Source organism: Lithobates pipiens, unplaced genomic scaffold, assembly GCF_037356315.1.
Source record: "Lithobates pipiens isolate NorthernLeopardFrog02 unplaced genomic scaffold, aLitPip1_a1.2 Scaffold_27, whole genome shotgun sequence".
Lineage (NCBI taxonomy): Eukaryota > Metazoa > Chordata > Amphibia > Anura > Ranidae > Lithobates > Lithobates pipiens.
In genome coordinates this window covers 194,498,475-194,514,291 of record NW_027507788.1, presented here as the reverse complement: position 1 = coordinate 194,514,291, position 15,817 = coordinate 194,498,475, and the positions used below count along the sequence as shown (strand labels likewise).

Sequence of the window (15,817 nt, the reverse complement as noted above, 5' to 3'; positions counted from 1 at the left end):
CGAAGCGTGGCGAGCGGCCCTCTAATTTTCCCAGCCCTATGTCCACTTGGATGGTTTGGCTACCACCTCCACTCATGGCGCAGGCGCCGTTCATCTTCGGAGATTTTCTGAAGTTTCTTCTGCTCCGTAATGTACATGCGCAGTACGGGGCGGACACTATATGATGGCAGGACACTATCTGCCAGAACACTGGTTCACCCCATGAATCCACTGTGTTCCTGTGCTATTCACATGCAATCCAGGTGCAGTGCAATTTCAGACCATTCATTTGAATGCACCGAAAGTAGTGCATGTATTACTTTTTAAAAAACACACAGGAACCTGATCGCATTGTACTATTTTATGTAACGTGCATTTTCTGGCACTGCTTTCTGGTGTGAACTGGCCTTAGTGGTTGTCTGGAGCAGAACTGAAAGAACATAGATAGTCAATGAGAAGACACATGATTTATTTTTAAATAGTTTTCAGACTTTATTTTGTGGTGAGTGGACAAAAGACAAGTAATAAAGTTAGTAATGGTTATAACATGCTGTACTGTATACTGTGCACTGTACTCCAAGACCCCTAACAGCAGATCACAGCAGGATCACTACCCTAGAATTGTGATGTATTGACAGACATAAATTAAAATGTAAAAACAGACAAACAATCATTTTGTACATTTTGGATATAAATGCTAGTAAACCAGGAAAAAAACAGAAACTGAATGTAATTGTACACAAAATGAACTGTGTTGGATACATGAATGGTCATATGGCAGGATAAAAACACAGGATGGGATTATTTTATTGTCTTCTACAGCTTCAGTGGTCAACATAATTTTCTCATGTGTAAACCATAAGAGCCTCTATTGACCACTGTTTGTCTTGCTGCCAAGCTGACCACCATCCTCCCATGGCTTTTTTTTTTAATGTATTCCCTATCTATTGCAGCCAGGAAGAAATTGGTGGCTTTGTAATCCTGATTATAGACACTGTAGGTGACAGGAAGTCCGGTCACCTGTATGAACTTTGGGAGCAGGGTCCAACATGGAAAAATATATGATCCCTCAAACATCGTAACTCTCAAAAGCTGCTTGCCACACTGCTCTGTTCCCCCAAATTGTAAAAATTCTATTGCATGATCACCTAAAGCTAAAACGATGTCATATGTATCATCAAAGGGCATCATGTGGTTACTGATCAGAGACACCTGGGTATGGTGGTCTTCTGGTTTTTGTTCACTGGCACACCTTGAATAAAGTACTCTAAGCCCTTGGTAATACACAATTCAATCCACTCCACCCCCACTCATCCTAAGCTAAAGTGAACTGTCCTCACTAGGACACACGCTACTAGCTCCATACACAATCAATTCCACTTGTATGCACCTCTTACAGCCAGTAGAAGGTGGTGGCTTATGGTTCATTCTGTAATGCCCTTTATACCTGTAGTCAGAGAAGCCCCCCTTAAATACTTTTGGTCTGGTATGTACACAAATAGCACCAACAAAAAGTTTCCACAGCTTTTTTTTCTTTATTATGTAACCTATGAAAAAAAATGGGCTCAGTTACCAATGGCAATGATACAGGATAACTTGAAATGCCATTGGTATCCAAAATGTAGGAAAAATCCACAGAGACACATAGCTAAATTGCCGCTGAAAGGGTTTGACGGGAGTTCATTGGCCACTCCATCCCATCCAAATTCTGTTGAAAAGAGATTTATAGAATATGTTTATAAGAAATGATAATGAATGCAGAAATGTGCAGCTTCTGTTCTCCGGTAATGTCGATGAGTTGTGCATACAAGAGGAATTTACTGCATATAAATATATATATATTTTCAGAATGGATCATGTGGTAGAATTACAGACAAGCCAGGGAGAAGGATCGGGCACACACACTCACACAAGTATAAGAATATTATATTTATCCCTCAACTGATACACAACTAACTGGTGTTAAATGGGGGTATTTACAGCAATATTTCCAGTTCATCAGATACAAAACAATATCTTCATTCAATTAGATTCAAATCCTGTTTCTGAAATTGAAGTAGACAGTTCATTCTGCTTCTTCTTTAAACATAAGAGTATAATTCTGCAAATACTTACAGATGTATGATGTGGAATCATGAGCGCCACTGACTTGTACTCAACATCAAAAAAGGAATAAATAAAAGCATTGTGGGAGGTATGTGGAACACATAGTTTACCCTGAACTCTGCACTACATCTAGAGAAAAGCCACAACTCTACTGATTTCTATGGGGCTGAACATTCAAACAATCTGCTGGAAGTGTGAGACAATAGTGCACACTGCTTCAGAGCTCCTGATCTAGAAAAAGGTGGGCCGCAGGTAAATGTACACTATGGTGGTGTACTTTCCCTCCTACTATGGCTTTATTTAACTATTCACGGAGTAGCTCTTTAAAAAAGTACTTGTCACATTTTCATCAATGCACTTTCTAGATTCATAGGGGGAATTTATTAAATCTGGAGCAAATGTAAATGGTAACCAATGACTTCACAGATATTTCTTTCAGGTCACGTTCTTCCTTTGTGTTTGTATAGTTCCTGCTATGTGCTCATAGAAAAAAAAAAAGAGTCTCAGGAGACAGTGTAGCTTATGAGGAAGGAGTATTAAGACTCCAGAAGTAAAAACAGCATTTTTAAGCATTAACCAAAATATGACAGTTTTCGAAAATGATCAGAGTGGCAATTAAAAAAATACAATCATTCTGAAAAATTAAATATATTTTTGTATCATTTGTTTAACCCAACTTTAGCACTTCTTATAAAGCAAACAATGTGGGGTTTTTAGTGTAATGTGATGCACTGTGTATTTAATTGAATATCTCAATTCTATGGCCCTACACTTTAGAAACATGTTTTTTAAGTCACTCTGGAATTTATACAGTAAGATTTTTTAGCCGATTATTGCTTTCAGTCAGATTGTGGCCTTTTAACTAAAAAAAAAATTTCTTTTTATCCCTTGCAAAAAAATAATCGATTTCTGTGCCAGATCTTGTGTAAGATTGGCTACACAACTATGCATTGAATGGCGCCGCAACACACCTTGCAAGCGTACCTCAGCATACATGTACTGCAAAGCACAGATAGAAACCATCTATGTGTTGTGTTGTGTGCGGCACTGAAGGAAAAAGTCCCTGGCTGATTTTTCCTGCATTGTAGTCAGTTGGCAGCACATTTAAAATAAAAGTTACCCTAATGCAACATTTCTTAACACATGAAATTATGCACTTTAAACGTGCATGCAGTAACACACCGCAACAACGTGTGGTCTAAAGGATGTTTTAAAAGCAACTACTTGCGTATACCTGTACACACAGTGTGTTACTGTTAAAGGGGTTGTAAAGGTAAATGTTTTTTCACCTTAATGCATTCTATGCATTAAGGTGAAAAAACATCTGACAGTGCCTGCGCCCCCAGTCCCCCCGTTTTACTTACCTGACCCCTTGAAAGTCCCGCGCTCGTCCTCGACTTCCTATTGACCACTCAGCCTGGCCGCTGTTTGGCTGGAGTGGATGGATGGAAAGCAGAGCAGCCATTGGCTCGTGCTGCTGTCAATCACATACACTGACGCGGAGTGCCGGGGGGGGCGGGGCCGTGTGATACAGCGAGCGGATATAGCCACCGGCTGTATCACGGGAGCGTGCCCGCAGATGCTTCTCACCATGCGAGGGAGCTCGCATGAACGTGAGAAGCATCTGAGGAAGGAAGCAGAGACAGCCGCCGAGGGACCCCAGAAGAGCAGGTTCGGGGGCCACTCTGTGCCAAACGAGCTGCACAGTGGAGGTAAGTATAACATGTTTGTTATTTTTAAAAAATAAAAATTTTATCTTTACAATCCCTTTAAAGTATTTGTAAAGGCAGAATATTTTTTTTATCTTAATGCATTCGTTGCATAAAGATAAAAAGCCTTCTGTGTGCAGGAGCTCCCCCTCAACCCCCCTAATACTTACCTGAGCTCATCTCGATCCAGCAATGTTGCAGGAGAGCTTCACTGCCCATGATTCTCTCTTCTCATTGGCTGAGACAGCAGCAAAGTGCCATTGGCTCCTACTGCTGTCAATCAAAGCCAGTAAACTAATGAGGAGAGAGAGGGGGGGGGTGGGCTGTGGCTCCATGTCTGAATGAATAAAAGGAGCTGCGGAACAGCTTGGATGCCCCCATAAGAAGCTGCTTGCTGTGGGGGCACCCAAAGGGAGGCAGGAAAACAGAAGTGGGACCCAAGAAGAGGATCTTGGCTGCTTTGTGCAAAACCACTACACAGAGTAGGAAACTGAGGCTTTAGTATCACTTTAAGAGATCTCTGTGTTCTGCTTCTAACAAAGTGATCTCTCCTGTGAGTAGTTGCTCTGGGCACCTAGACCTTCTACAGAACCATTCTGGAAAGCATTGTCTGTTGCATTGTTTTATACTGGCCATAGATGGCCCCAATTGTGTCTAAATGCTGCTTAATCAGCTGAAATGTTAGCCCCGTCGGCCACTCAACTCAACAAACGTTGATCTGACAATCTAAGGAGCCTGGCAGAAAATTCTCTGCTGAAGTCAATTAGCTGCAGTAACTTCTGACAGCCATGGGAGCACCTGCTGTAAGAATACAGTATCTGGCAGAGGAGATTCCTCCACCCACGCTGTTTAAGGCTGAACAAGAGAAATCCTGATGTGTATGGCTTGTCCCGTAGCTATTCATCCTGCAGCTATCTATCACATCAGTCTTAAATAATGCTCAATATTAAAACAAAAGCTCTACACAGACATTTTTGTAAGCTGTTTACTCAAAGGGGTTGAAAAGATTTCTTCCTTAATTAACAAATGCCACTGCATCTAAGCCTCTTGTTGGCTAGTACTGAAACTATATCTGTCCCAGTAGGTCTAGTTAAAAAAAGCTACCGTGTTTCAATCACCAATGATACATTCAACCCTCCGGAACCTTTCTAATGGCCACTAGATGTGAGTTGGTTAGAGATAAGGGTTAAACAAATGCTTCCGAAAAAGAAAAGACAGTGTATGTCAAACAACTAAAAACCAGTAAAATAAAATAATCTCCTCCAGCATTTTATTAAAACCCTGTCCTAGAAGGGATTATACCATTCCTTAGCACTATACTACCGAGTAAGCCAAGGAAACTTCTACACAAATTCATGGGGCTTTATAAAACCAAAAGCCACCTTCCAGGGTTAATATACAAGTGGATTTGGAGGATTGAAAAGTTGTCCTCCACCCCCTCCCCCCAATTGGTTTTGGCCACTACAAGTACAACAGGGGTTGTTCTAAGTCAAACCCACGGAAAAAAAAAAAAAAAAAGGAATGTATGACTGGACGTTTATATTGTAGACACCCCTATGGGGGCAGAATGATATGGAAGAGGTATAGGGATGCTCATGGGCAAGGGAATTTCTTGCAAAACAGAACATGATTCGAACAAGAAGGCCACATTATTACCACAGAGACTCCTTATCTCCTCTTCTTTCCTTACGATAATATTTTATCTTGGGAATGCAAAGCAGCCAGCGGTGGGGACATCATCCAACCCATAACAAAGGTATCTCTCACTGTTGAGTGGGTACAGCTGAAGCAGCATCACATCACACATCTCAAAACGCATGCACTCATACACACCAAAGGCAAAATGCTGCAACCATCATCACGGGTTTAGCAGAGATTCAGCTAACCCAATTATTAAAGTAATTTAGCTCTTCAATATAAAATATCTTATATCTCCCCCAGTAATCCCTGATTTGACTTGAATAAGGCCCTTGTGGAGGTAAACCAGTTCTCACGTATTACCTGCAAGTTTGTCTAACCTCTCCATTATGTAACCACTGTACCCCCCCCCCCCCCCCCCCCCCCCATTGGATTTTGGTCTGGTTGCAGTATTTGAACTCATTCACACAGATACAGACACTGCCTTCTCCTTCCTCCCCCCACACACAAAATATAAAAAGCAATAAGTTTACAAAAATAGAAAATAATTACAGCAGTGAATGGGTGGGGAGAGGAGGGAAAGGGGGTAGGCTAGAAAGGAGGAAGGTAAGTAAGTCTCCAGATTATTTGGCTGAGCAGTATAATATAGGGGGACTATTCTCTGCATCTTCCACAAGGTGTAGCTCCTTCCGGTCAATGAGAACATCCTTCATGCACCCAATGAAGCCAGTGCTATACGCTTTGGGTAGCTTGTAGGAGACACTCAGCTTCTCTACACCACCTGTAGATGGAGATGAAGAATGATATATATTAGACAATGGGCTGAGCCACAGAATTATAAAGTATACATTTCCCATTAAATCACATGATGCTACAACAGAGCCATACATTTGTTTCTCAACTAGGTACAGCATACCACAAGATCTTTTGCCTTTAACCACTTCCCACCCGGCCAATGTATATATACGGCCGGGTGGGAGCCGCCTGCTCCTGATAGGACGTTCAGGAACGTCCTTCAGGAGCAGCGGGATCGCGCGCGCGCCCGCGCAGCGGCGCGATCCCGATGTGCTCGTGTCACCCGGACACGGCACATCTCAGATCGGCAGGAGGGCTCTGTGATTGGCCCTCCTGATCACATGACGGCCGTGTCCAATCACGGCCGTCATGTGATGTAAACAAACAGCCGGTTGCTAGGCAATCGGCTCTCCTCTCCTCACACGGAAGTCACCGCTGAGAAGAGGAGAGCAGAACGCTGCAGCCGGCTGATGATCAGTGAGTATGGGCTGCTTTTCACAGCTTTTTACTCACTGATCATCAGTGTAGTGTAAACACACAACACACCACACAGTGAAAACACAGTCCCCACATATGTCCCCAAAACACACATGTCCCCAAAACATACATGTCCCCAAATAATAAAAACACATGTCCCTAATAATAAAAACATGTCCCCCACATATGTCCCACTAAAATCACATGTCCCAATGATTATCTGCACACATATGTACGTGATCACCTGCACACATATGTACATGATCATTTGCGTACATATGTCCGTGATCACACAAACCAATTATTATACACTTAACGGAATTTTTTTTACCAAAAACATGTAGCAGAATACATTTTGGCTTAAATTTATGACAAAATTTGATTTTATTGGATTTCTTTTCAAATAGAAAAAAGAAAATATTGTTTTTTTCCCAAATTTCCGCTTTTTTTGCGCTTATATCGCAAAAAAAAAAAACGGAGTCGTGAATAAATAACACCAAAATAAAGCTCTATTTGTGCGAACAAAATGATAACAATTTCATTTGGGTACAGTGTAGCATGACCGCGCAATTGTCACTGAAAGCGCTAGAGCGCTGAAAGCTGAAAATTGGGCTGGGAAGGAAGGGGGTGAAAGTGCCCTGTATTGAAGTGGTTAAAGGATACGTTCACTTATAGGAATATGTTCCAACTGTTTATAGAGTGCCCACTCCCTGTGACAGGGGAGAAGTTCCCTCATACTAGCTGTCACTTTTTGAAATCAGTGCGGTCATGCAGGGCTCCCCCCACACGGCCAGGTTATTCATCGTGTGGAGATAGAGAACCCCCTATATATGGGACTTTGTAGGTAATACCATGTCAAAATTTATAGAAAAATATAAAATGTATTATACAAATAATATTATATAATATATATTTTTCTATAAATTTTGACATGGTAGTACCTACAAAGTCCCATATATAGGGGGTTCTCTAGTTCAATTTTCCTGGGATGTGGTACACCTTTACAGCAGTTTTATTCAGATAGTCCTTTTTCATCGCTGTGGAGCGACGTAGTAGTTTGTTGATTCTTCCTGTCAGTGTATCTGCTTGCCCATAGGGGATATGGGGCACACAGAAAGATCTTAAGGAGGTCTGTTGATCGCTGGTGCAATGCTTTACAGGCTCCAAAAAAATAAATAAATTCAAATTTGTTTACCTGCAAAAAAAAAAGTGTGCATATATTTTTATATATATATATATATATATATATATATATATATATATATATATATATATATATATATATATATATATATATATATATATATATATATACACATTTTTGTAAATATTTTATTATATCTTTTCATGTGACAACACTGAAGAAAGGACACTTTGCTACAATGTAAAGTAGTGAGTGTACAGCTTGTATAACAGTGTAACTTGGCCGCCCCCTCAAAATAACTCAACACACAACCATTAATGTCTACACCGCTAGCAACAAATATGAGCACACGTGTCACAGTACACATTGGCATTCATGGTTCCCTCAATGAACTGTAGCTTTCCAGACCATGACACTCCCACCACCATGTAAGACACACGTGTCTTTGTACTTCTCATCTGGTTGCCGCCACACACGCTTGACCCCATCTGGAAAAATACCTTTATCTTGGTCTCATCAGACCACAGGACATGGTTCCAGTAATCCATGTCCTTAGTCTGCTTGTCTTCAGCAAACTTTGCAGGCTTTCGTGTGCATCATCTTTATTAGAGGCTTTCTTCTGGGACGACAGCCATGTAGACCAATTTGATGCAGTGTGCGGCGTATGATCTGAGCACTGACAGACTGACCCCCCCACCCATCAACCTCTGCAGCAATGCCGGCAGCACTCATATGTCTATTTTCCAAAGACAACCTCTGGATATGATGCTGAGAACATGCACTCAACTTCTTTGGTCCAAAAAGGCGAGGCCTGTTCTGAGTGGAACCTGTCCTGTTAAACCGCTCTATGGTCTTGGCCACCGTGCTGCTGCTCAGTTTCAGGGTCTTGGAAATCTTCTTATAGCCTAGACCAGTGATGGCAAACCTCGGCACCCCAGATGTTTTGGAACTACATTTCCCATGATGCTCCACTACAATGCAAGGTACCAGAGCATCATGGGAAATGTAGTTCCAAAACATCTGGCGTGCCAAGGTTCGCCATCACTGGCCTAGACCATCTTTATGTAGAGCAAAAATTATTTTATTCAGATCCTCAGAGTTTTTTGCCATGAGGTGCCATATTGGACTTCCAGTGACCAGTGAGAGCGATAACACCAAATTTAACACACCTGCTCCCCATTCACACCTGAGACCTTGCACACTGGGGAGGGAAAATGGATAATTGGGCCCAATTTTGACATTTTCACTTAGGGGTGTACTCATATTTGTTGCCAGTGGTGTAGACATTAATGGTTGTGTGTTGAGTAATTTTGAGGGGACGGCTAAGTTACACTGTTATACAAGCTGTACACTCGCTACTTTACATTGTAGCAAAGTGTCATTTCTTCAGTGTTGTCACATGAAAAGATATATTAAAATAGTTACAAAAATGTGAGGGGTGTACTCACTTTTGTGAGATACTGTATATATTTTACAAAGAGTAGTGCAGCTCTAATTATCACAATGAATGCAGCTCATCATCCAATAAAGCAATACATGAAAGATATAGTTATTCGAAAAAGAAAAATCATAAAGTTCATATAGAAATTGGGATTCCAAAAAGTGACAATGTGCATCAATGAAGACTGAAGTGAAGCGATACGCTGATGAAGGCCTGCTCCTTGGGACGATACGCGTGCGAGAGGGATTGACGTCACCCGTGGCCGTCTCCTCATGCTAACGCCATGTGTTTTATTTGTGACAGAACACTTTTTTGCTGGCACTTAATGGAAGTGTATGCAAGTGTGTTTCTTCCTTTTTATCATATTAAATACATGCCTGCAGAGAGCATTGATATTTCCTGTTTTTTATTTTATTTATTTTTTTGCATATATCTGGATATTGGGACACTGATGATCTTATGCTGCAATGCCCTGTATATGAGCTGATGGGGTGATCCATGTGCTTTGCACTCTGAAGGGGTTTATCGCTACTCTCCAGGATCTTGCCCGTAATGGACTGCCTTTTTGACCGTTTTGTTGACTCAGGGGTCCTATCATGAGGGGCAAAGAGTGTCTTATGGTGGAGGTCACACTTCCGGCACCGATTTTCAGTCTTCGTTGATGCACGTTGTCACTTTGAATCCTGATTTCTATATGAGCTTTTTATGTTTTTTCCTTTCCAATAACTATATCTCATGTATTGATTTATTGGATGAGGAGATGTATTAATGGGGATATTTAGCGCTGCACTATTATTGCCTGTGATTTTTATTTGTAAATTTTGCCTCGAGTGTTCAGCAGCTGTTTATATTTTAACAATTTTTTTGTGCTTGTATAATTTTATTCCATATATATATATATATATATATATATACACACACACACACACTCTCACACACTGTATATATATATATATATATATATATATATATATATATATATATATATATATATATATACATGGCTTTCTCTATGGCCAATAAATAGGGAATTGCACATTTAGTGTAGAAATCTCTTAACCACTAGGGATCTGCGCTATAGCCAAATGACGGCTACAGCGCGGACCTCCTTTGCTGGGACAACGTCTATTGACGTTCTCCCGTGCACGAGCGGCCTGCGCGCCCCGTGATCAGCGAGTCTATGAGACTCGCCTGATCACGGATCGAAGCAAGGTGTCGATCCCGACCCCTTACCATGTGATCAGCTGTCAGCCAATGACAGCTGATCATGTGATACAACGGAGCCGGCAATCGGCTCTTTTTCCTCATCGCGCTGACAGCGTGAGGAGAAAAGAAAAGCCGATCACCAGCAGCCGTGATCGGGACGTTCGTCCCGATCACGGCCAGCTTACCAGTGCCCACCTGCCCCCTGCCAGTGCCACCTCAGTAATAAAAAAAAGTGCCCCCCATCAGTGTCCATAGTGCCACCCATCAGTGCCCACAGTGCCACCCATCAGTGCCCACAATCTGCCTCAACAACGGTGCTGCACCCCAGTGCCACATATCCGTGCCCATCAGTGTCATCTACCAGTGCCCATCAGTGCCCAGCAGTGCCACCTATCAGTGCCACCTATCAGTGGTACCTATCAGTGCCACCCATCCGTGCCATCTTATCTGTGCCCATCTTTTCCCATCAGTGCTGCCTTATCTGTGCCTATCGGTGCCACCTTATCTGTGCCTATTAGTGCCGCCTTAACTATGCCTATCAGTGCCCACCAGTGCAGCCTATCAGTGCAGCCTATCAGTGCCCACCAGTGCCGCCTCATCAGCGCACTTCAATGAAGGAGAAAAATAACCTGTTTGCAAAATTTTATAACAAACTATTGTTATATTGTTACATGATTTTATTTTTTATTTTTATTTTGCATCTTTTTTTTGTTTAGCAAAAAAATAAAACTCCCAGCTCTAATTAAATACCACCAAAAGAAAGCTCTATTTGTGGGAAGAAAAATGATAAAAATTTCATTTGGGTACAGTGTTGTATGCCCGCGCAATTGTCATTCAAAGTGCATCAGCGCTGAAAGCTGAAAATTGGTCTGGGCAGGAGGGGGGTTTAAGTGCCCAGTAAGCAAGTGGTTAAAACAATCAGATCTTCATTGAGATTGTCAGGTGCATTTCACCCAAGTGCTCTAGGCAAAGAGGGATATATAGGGCATATATACAGCACATGCTCATATTTTCCCCACTGCTTTCCTATTCTGTTTGTGTTGTGTGCCCTCAGTGACATTAACTGGTACAGCTTCAGATAAATGGCAGCTGTGGGCTGGGGGTCGTAGGGCCTGCTCTCAGACACTGAAATTTTAGAAATACATGGAACAAAGTATTATTTGCACATATGTTCATACTAGTTTTCTTCCACTGAAAACATTTTGGTAGCTTTCTTTTAATAGAATACAGGACATCACAACCAATTCCACAACAGGTGTGGAGATAGCGACTGCTGGGTTACACACCTGTACTGCTTAGTGTAGATACACACATCTAGTCAGATTGTATTTCTCTTGACATGATCTCTATCTGTGGAACTGGTGAGACTGGAAAGTCCCTGTATCCCTAGACGTCTAAGTATGGCAGACATCACTCAATCCTGTCCTGACTTGACAGAACACGAGTACGTTGGTATACTGAGTAAACCTGGAAGGTATTAGCTATCACGCTGGTGACAGTTTATACCATACAACAGAAGGACTGCAATATACAAATTCCATAATGATACAGCAGTATTTTATCCTACTGATTTTCAGTCTGCAAAAATTCTATTTATAATTAACATTTACAGACAATATCAGTCTTACATGGTCTGCAACACAAATTTGGTAATGAGTATATGAAATATGGAATTTATTTTATGTAGAATATCAAGATTTTGCATTATCGTGTCTCTGTTGTTATTCCTTCTATATACCGGTAGTACTACTTTGTTAATACATGTTTTAATTAGATTTAAAATGTTCTTGTCACTATACTGAAAAACTTAGAGCAAGGGCAGCCTATAAAAAAAAGTAACAAATCAACACTTACCTGTCCATTGGCTGGCACTGTGGTTCCTTCTGCTGGCTGCTACATCACTACAGGACAGAACCTAGTAGTGACATAGTAGTAGGAACCACAGTGCAGCTTGGGGGACGTGTTATCTGAAACACCCGGAAGTGTCAGACAGCAACAGTGTTGGTATCTCTAGAAGAAAAAGAAGCCTAAACTCCTGGAACCAGCCAGGTAATCGCTTATTTTACCGCCTGTATAGGGTTCATGTTTTGTGACATGAATGCATTAAGGTATTATTGTAATGATTTTACATCCGGCACTCATTGTCTATAGTTAATACACTTCTTGGTACAATAACTGATCACTGTGAATGCTGTTTTAGGCTGACCATATTTTTGTCCTGTGCTGATCACTTTACTATTATTTTAATAGTGTTACAATTAGAGTTGGCTGGTCATGAATGGCTGAATCGGTTAATAGAGAAGTATGGTTATCGGTAGATGCAGAATCGGTTCCACAACAGTTCTAAGACCAAGAACTGAGCAATCAAAGACCACTGATCACTCAGCCCTTGGTCTTCAGGTTGCAGAGAGCTGGTGACTGTCAGTCACTGACTCTCTGCTCAGCCCCTCCAGCACTCACTGGAGCGCTAGGCTGTGCAGGGCGGGGAGCGGCTGGATCAGGGTTTCAGCTGCTCGCTAAAAGGCTGAACCAGTTGCCAGTCCAGGCATCTGGGTGGATCCCGACCATATCTTTTCAGAGCCTGAATCAGCTCGGGGATGTCAGCCAACAGTGGACTTTCACCTGCTATTGGCTGAAAACAGGTCACAGTGCAGAACGAACTGCACTCCTGTGATCCATAGTCAAAAACGCTTTGGCTATTCTTCTTTAAATAAAATGACAGTTCGGGGACAGTTTTATGTAAGAATTTGATCTTCAAAAAAAAAACACAACAAAAGTGTTAACTAATTTAGTTTTATGTAAATGATTGTAAATATATATTTTAATGGGACATCTTCCATATTTCCCAACTCTGTTTCCATACAGCTTGGGTTGCAGGCTCTACTTCAGCATAGTGTATATATAGTGGCTTGCTCAGACCAACTGACATTCTATGTGGCCTATCCCAGAAAGTCAGGTTTCTCAACAAGTATGTGGATTAAAAGGCCTGATAAACAAATAGCAGCAAAGGGGGAATCTACAAGTTTACTTAAAAAATATAGTCATTTAAATAAGGAGCCACTAACCTTAAGAAGTGTGAAGGTCACATAAAATACTGTATGTTTATGAATGAAAATTAATACTAACACGTAACAAGATAGTTGTCAATTTTCTCATTGCAATTATATAACATGACTTACCCAGCCATAAGGCTCCATCAGTATCTAGATGTTTGGACCCAAACGGAGATGAACCAAAAACTGGTGCCTCATTGCCAACTTGTAAGATGCCATCTCTGTTATTTCTAGAAGACAGGGTTAAGAAAAAATTAGCAGAAGACCTTCCCCTTTTTAAAATCATAATAGTGAAATTAATTTTCCTCAATTTCTGCACAACCTAGATATATAGCAAACCACCCATTTGCCTTGGACAGTGCTACTCAAAGGTGGTAGAATTTAACTATAGTCTCTTTTTATTCCTGCTGCCATTAAATCAGTATAAAAGGGAGTGAGCTTATATGGTGCATAAAGTAGACCCAAACTCAAAAAGTGAAGATTTGCTATGGTGTAGGGAATATCTAAGAATGTTGCACACCCCGAAAAATTTAACCTTGTTCTTGAATTCCTCCAAAAAAATTAACAATAAAATTAAAATAAAATGTGTATATATATATGTATATATTTATCATATCACAGTGTAGTATTTTAAATGATAGAGACAGAACATCAACCAAAAATCGAGAAAAACACATGATACAAATGTTATAAATTGAATTGCAGTTCAGCGAGTAAAATAAGTATTTAATCCCCAAGTAAAACATGACTTAGTACTTGGTGGAGAAACCCTTGTTGGCAAGCATGGGGGTAAGACGTTTCTTGTAGTTACAAGGATTGCATACATCTCATGAGGGATTTTTTCCCACTCTTCTTTACAGATCTTCTTGAAATCCTTAGGGTTTCTTGGCTGTCACGTGTAAACTCAAAGTTACAGCTCCCTTCATACATTTTCTATAGGATTAAGGCATGGAGAGTGGCTAGGCCACTCTATGACCTTAATGTTCTTCTTCTTGAGCCACTCCTTTTGCGGTATGTTTTGGGTCATTGTCATGCTGGAAGACCCATCCACGACCCATCTCAGTGTTCTGGCTGAGGGAAGAAGGTTCTCATCCAAGTATTTACAATACATTGCCCCATCCATTGACCCCTCAATTGGGCAAAGTCAGCCTGTACCTTTTAGCAGAGAAACAGCCCTAAAGCACATTTATGTTTCTACCTCTGTGCTTGACTGTAGGGATGGCATTCTTGGGGTCATAGTCAGCATATTTCTTCCCCCAAACACGGCAAATCGAGTTGATGCCAAAGAGCTAAATTTTGGTCTCATCAGACTACAGCACTTTCTCCCAAACCTTCTCCGAATCATTTAGATGTTCACTGGCAAACTTCAGATGGGCCTATACACATGCCTTCTTGAGGAGGGGGACCTTGCGAGCGCTGCAGGCTTTCAATTCATGGTGGCATATTGTGTTACTAATGGTTTGGTTACTGTGGTCTCAACTGCCTTGAGATCATTCACAAGCTCCTCCCGTGTGGTTCTGGGCTGATCCCTTCACTTTTCTCATGATCGTCCTTACCCCATGAGGCGAAATCTTGCATGGAGCAATTCATGGTTATTTTGTATTTCTTCCATTCGCAAATAATCACCCCAACAGTTGTCTCCTACTAACCAAGCTTCTTGCTGATGGTCTTGTAGCCCATTCCAAACTTTTGTAGATTCACAATCTTGTCCCTGACATCCTTTGACAGCTCTTCGGTCTTGCCCATGATAGTGGGTTTGAATGGAAGAAAGAGATTCTGTGGAAAAGTGTCTATTGTACACATAACGAGTTGTCGTTAGGAGCACTTTCTTAAATTGACAGGACTAATCTGTGTACCACATGAGCACATACTGTAGCCAGTCTGTGGGAGCCAGAATTATTGTTGGTTGGTAGGGGATAAAATACTTTTTTTGCTCACTGAACTGCAACTCACTTTATAACATTTTTATGAGAATTTTTGGTTGATATTCTGTCTGTCATTTAAAATACACCTATGATAATAATTATAGTAATTATATTATATTATTGGTACTTTTGGCATTGTGGGCAGGTGCCAAGTCTTGCTGGAAAATGAAATCCGCATTATCATAAAGCTGGTCAGCAGAGGGAAGCATGACGTGCTCTAGGATTTCATGGTAGAGGGCTACGCTGGCTTTGGACTTGATAAAACACAGTGGACCAACGCCAGCAGATGATATGGCTCCCCAAATCATCATGGACTGTGGAAAAGTTTACATTTCATTTGGAAA

At 41.2% G+C, this 15,817-nt stretch overlaps 1 protein-coding gene and 1 long non-coding RNA gene across 9 annotated transcripts in view; one reads left to right on the top strand and one right to left on the bottom strand.

The window, feature by feature from the left end:
- LOC143934451 (uncharacterized) overlaps nucleotides 1-15,817 on the top strand; it is a 170,411-nt gene that overhangs the window by 133,018 nt on the left and 21,576 nt on the right. The window lies entirely within an intron of this gene.
- Nucleotides 447-15,817, bottom strand: part of AGRN (agrin) — a 713,847-nt gene continuing 698,476 nt past the window's right edge. For all 8 annotated transcript variants that reach the window (XM_077458091.1, XM_077458095.1, XM_077458096.1 and 5 more), the window contains 2 exons: nucleotides 13,675-13,778; nucleotides 447-6,213 (listed from right to left, as the gene is read on the bottom strand). In XM_077458091.1, the coding sequence (XP_077314217.1) occupies nucleotides 6,056-6,213; nucleotides 13,675-13,778 (262 nt within the window). In that variant the 3' untranslated portion in view covers nucleotides 447-6,055. The remainder of the gene's footprint in view (nucleotides 6,214-13,674; nucleotides 13,779-15,817) is intronic.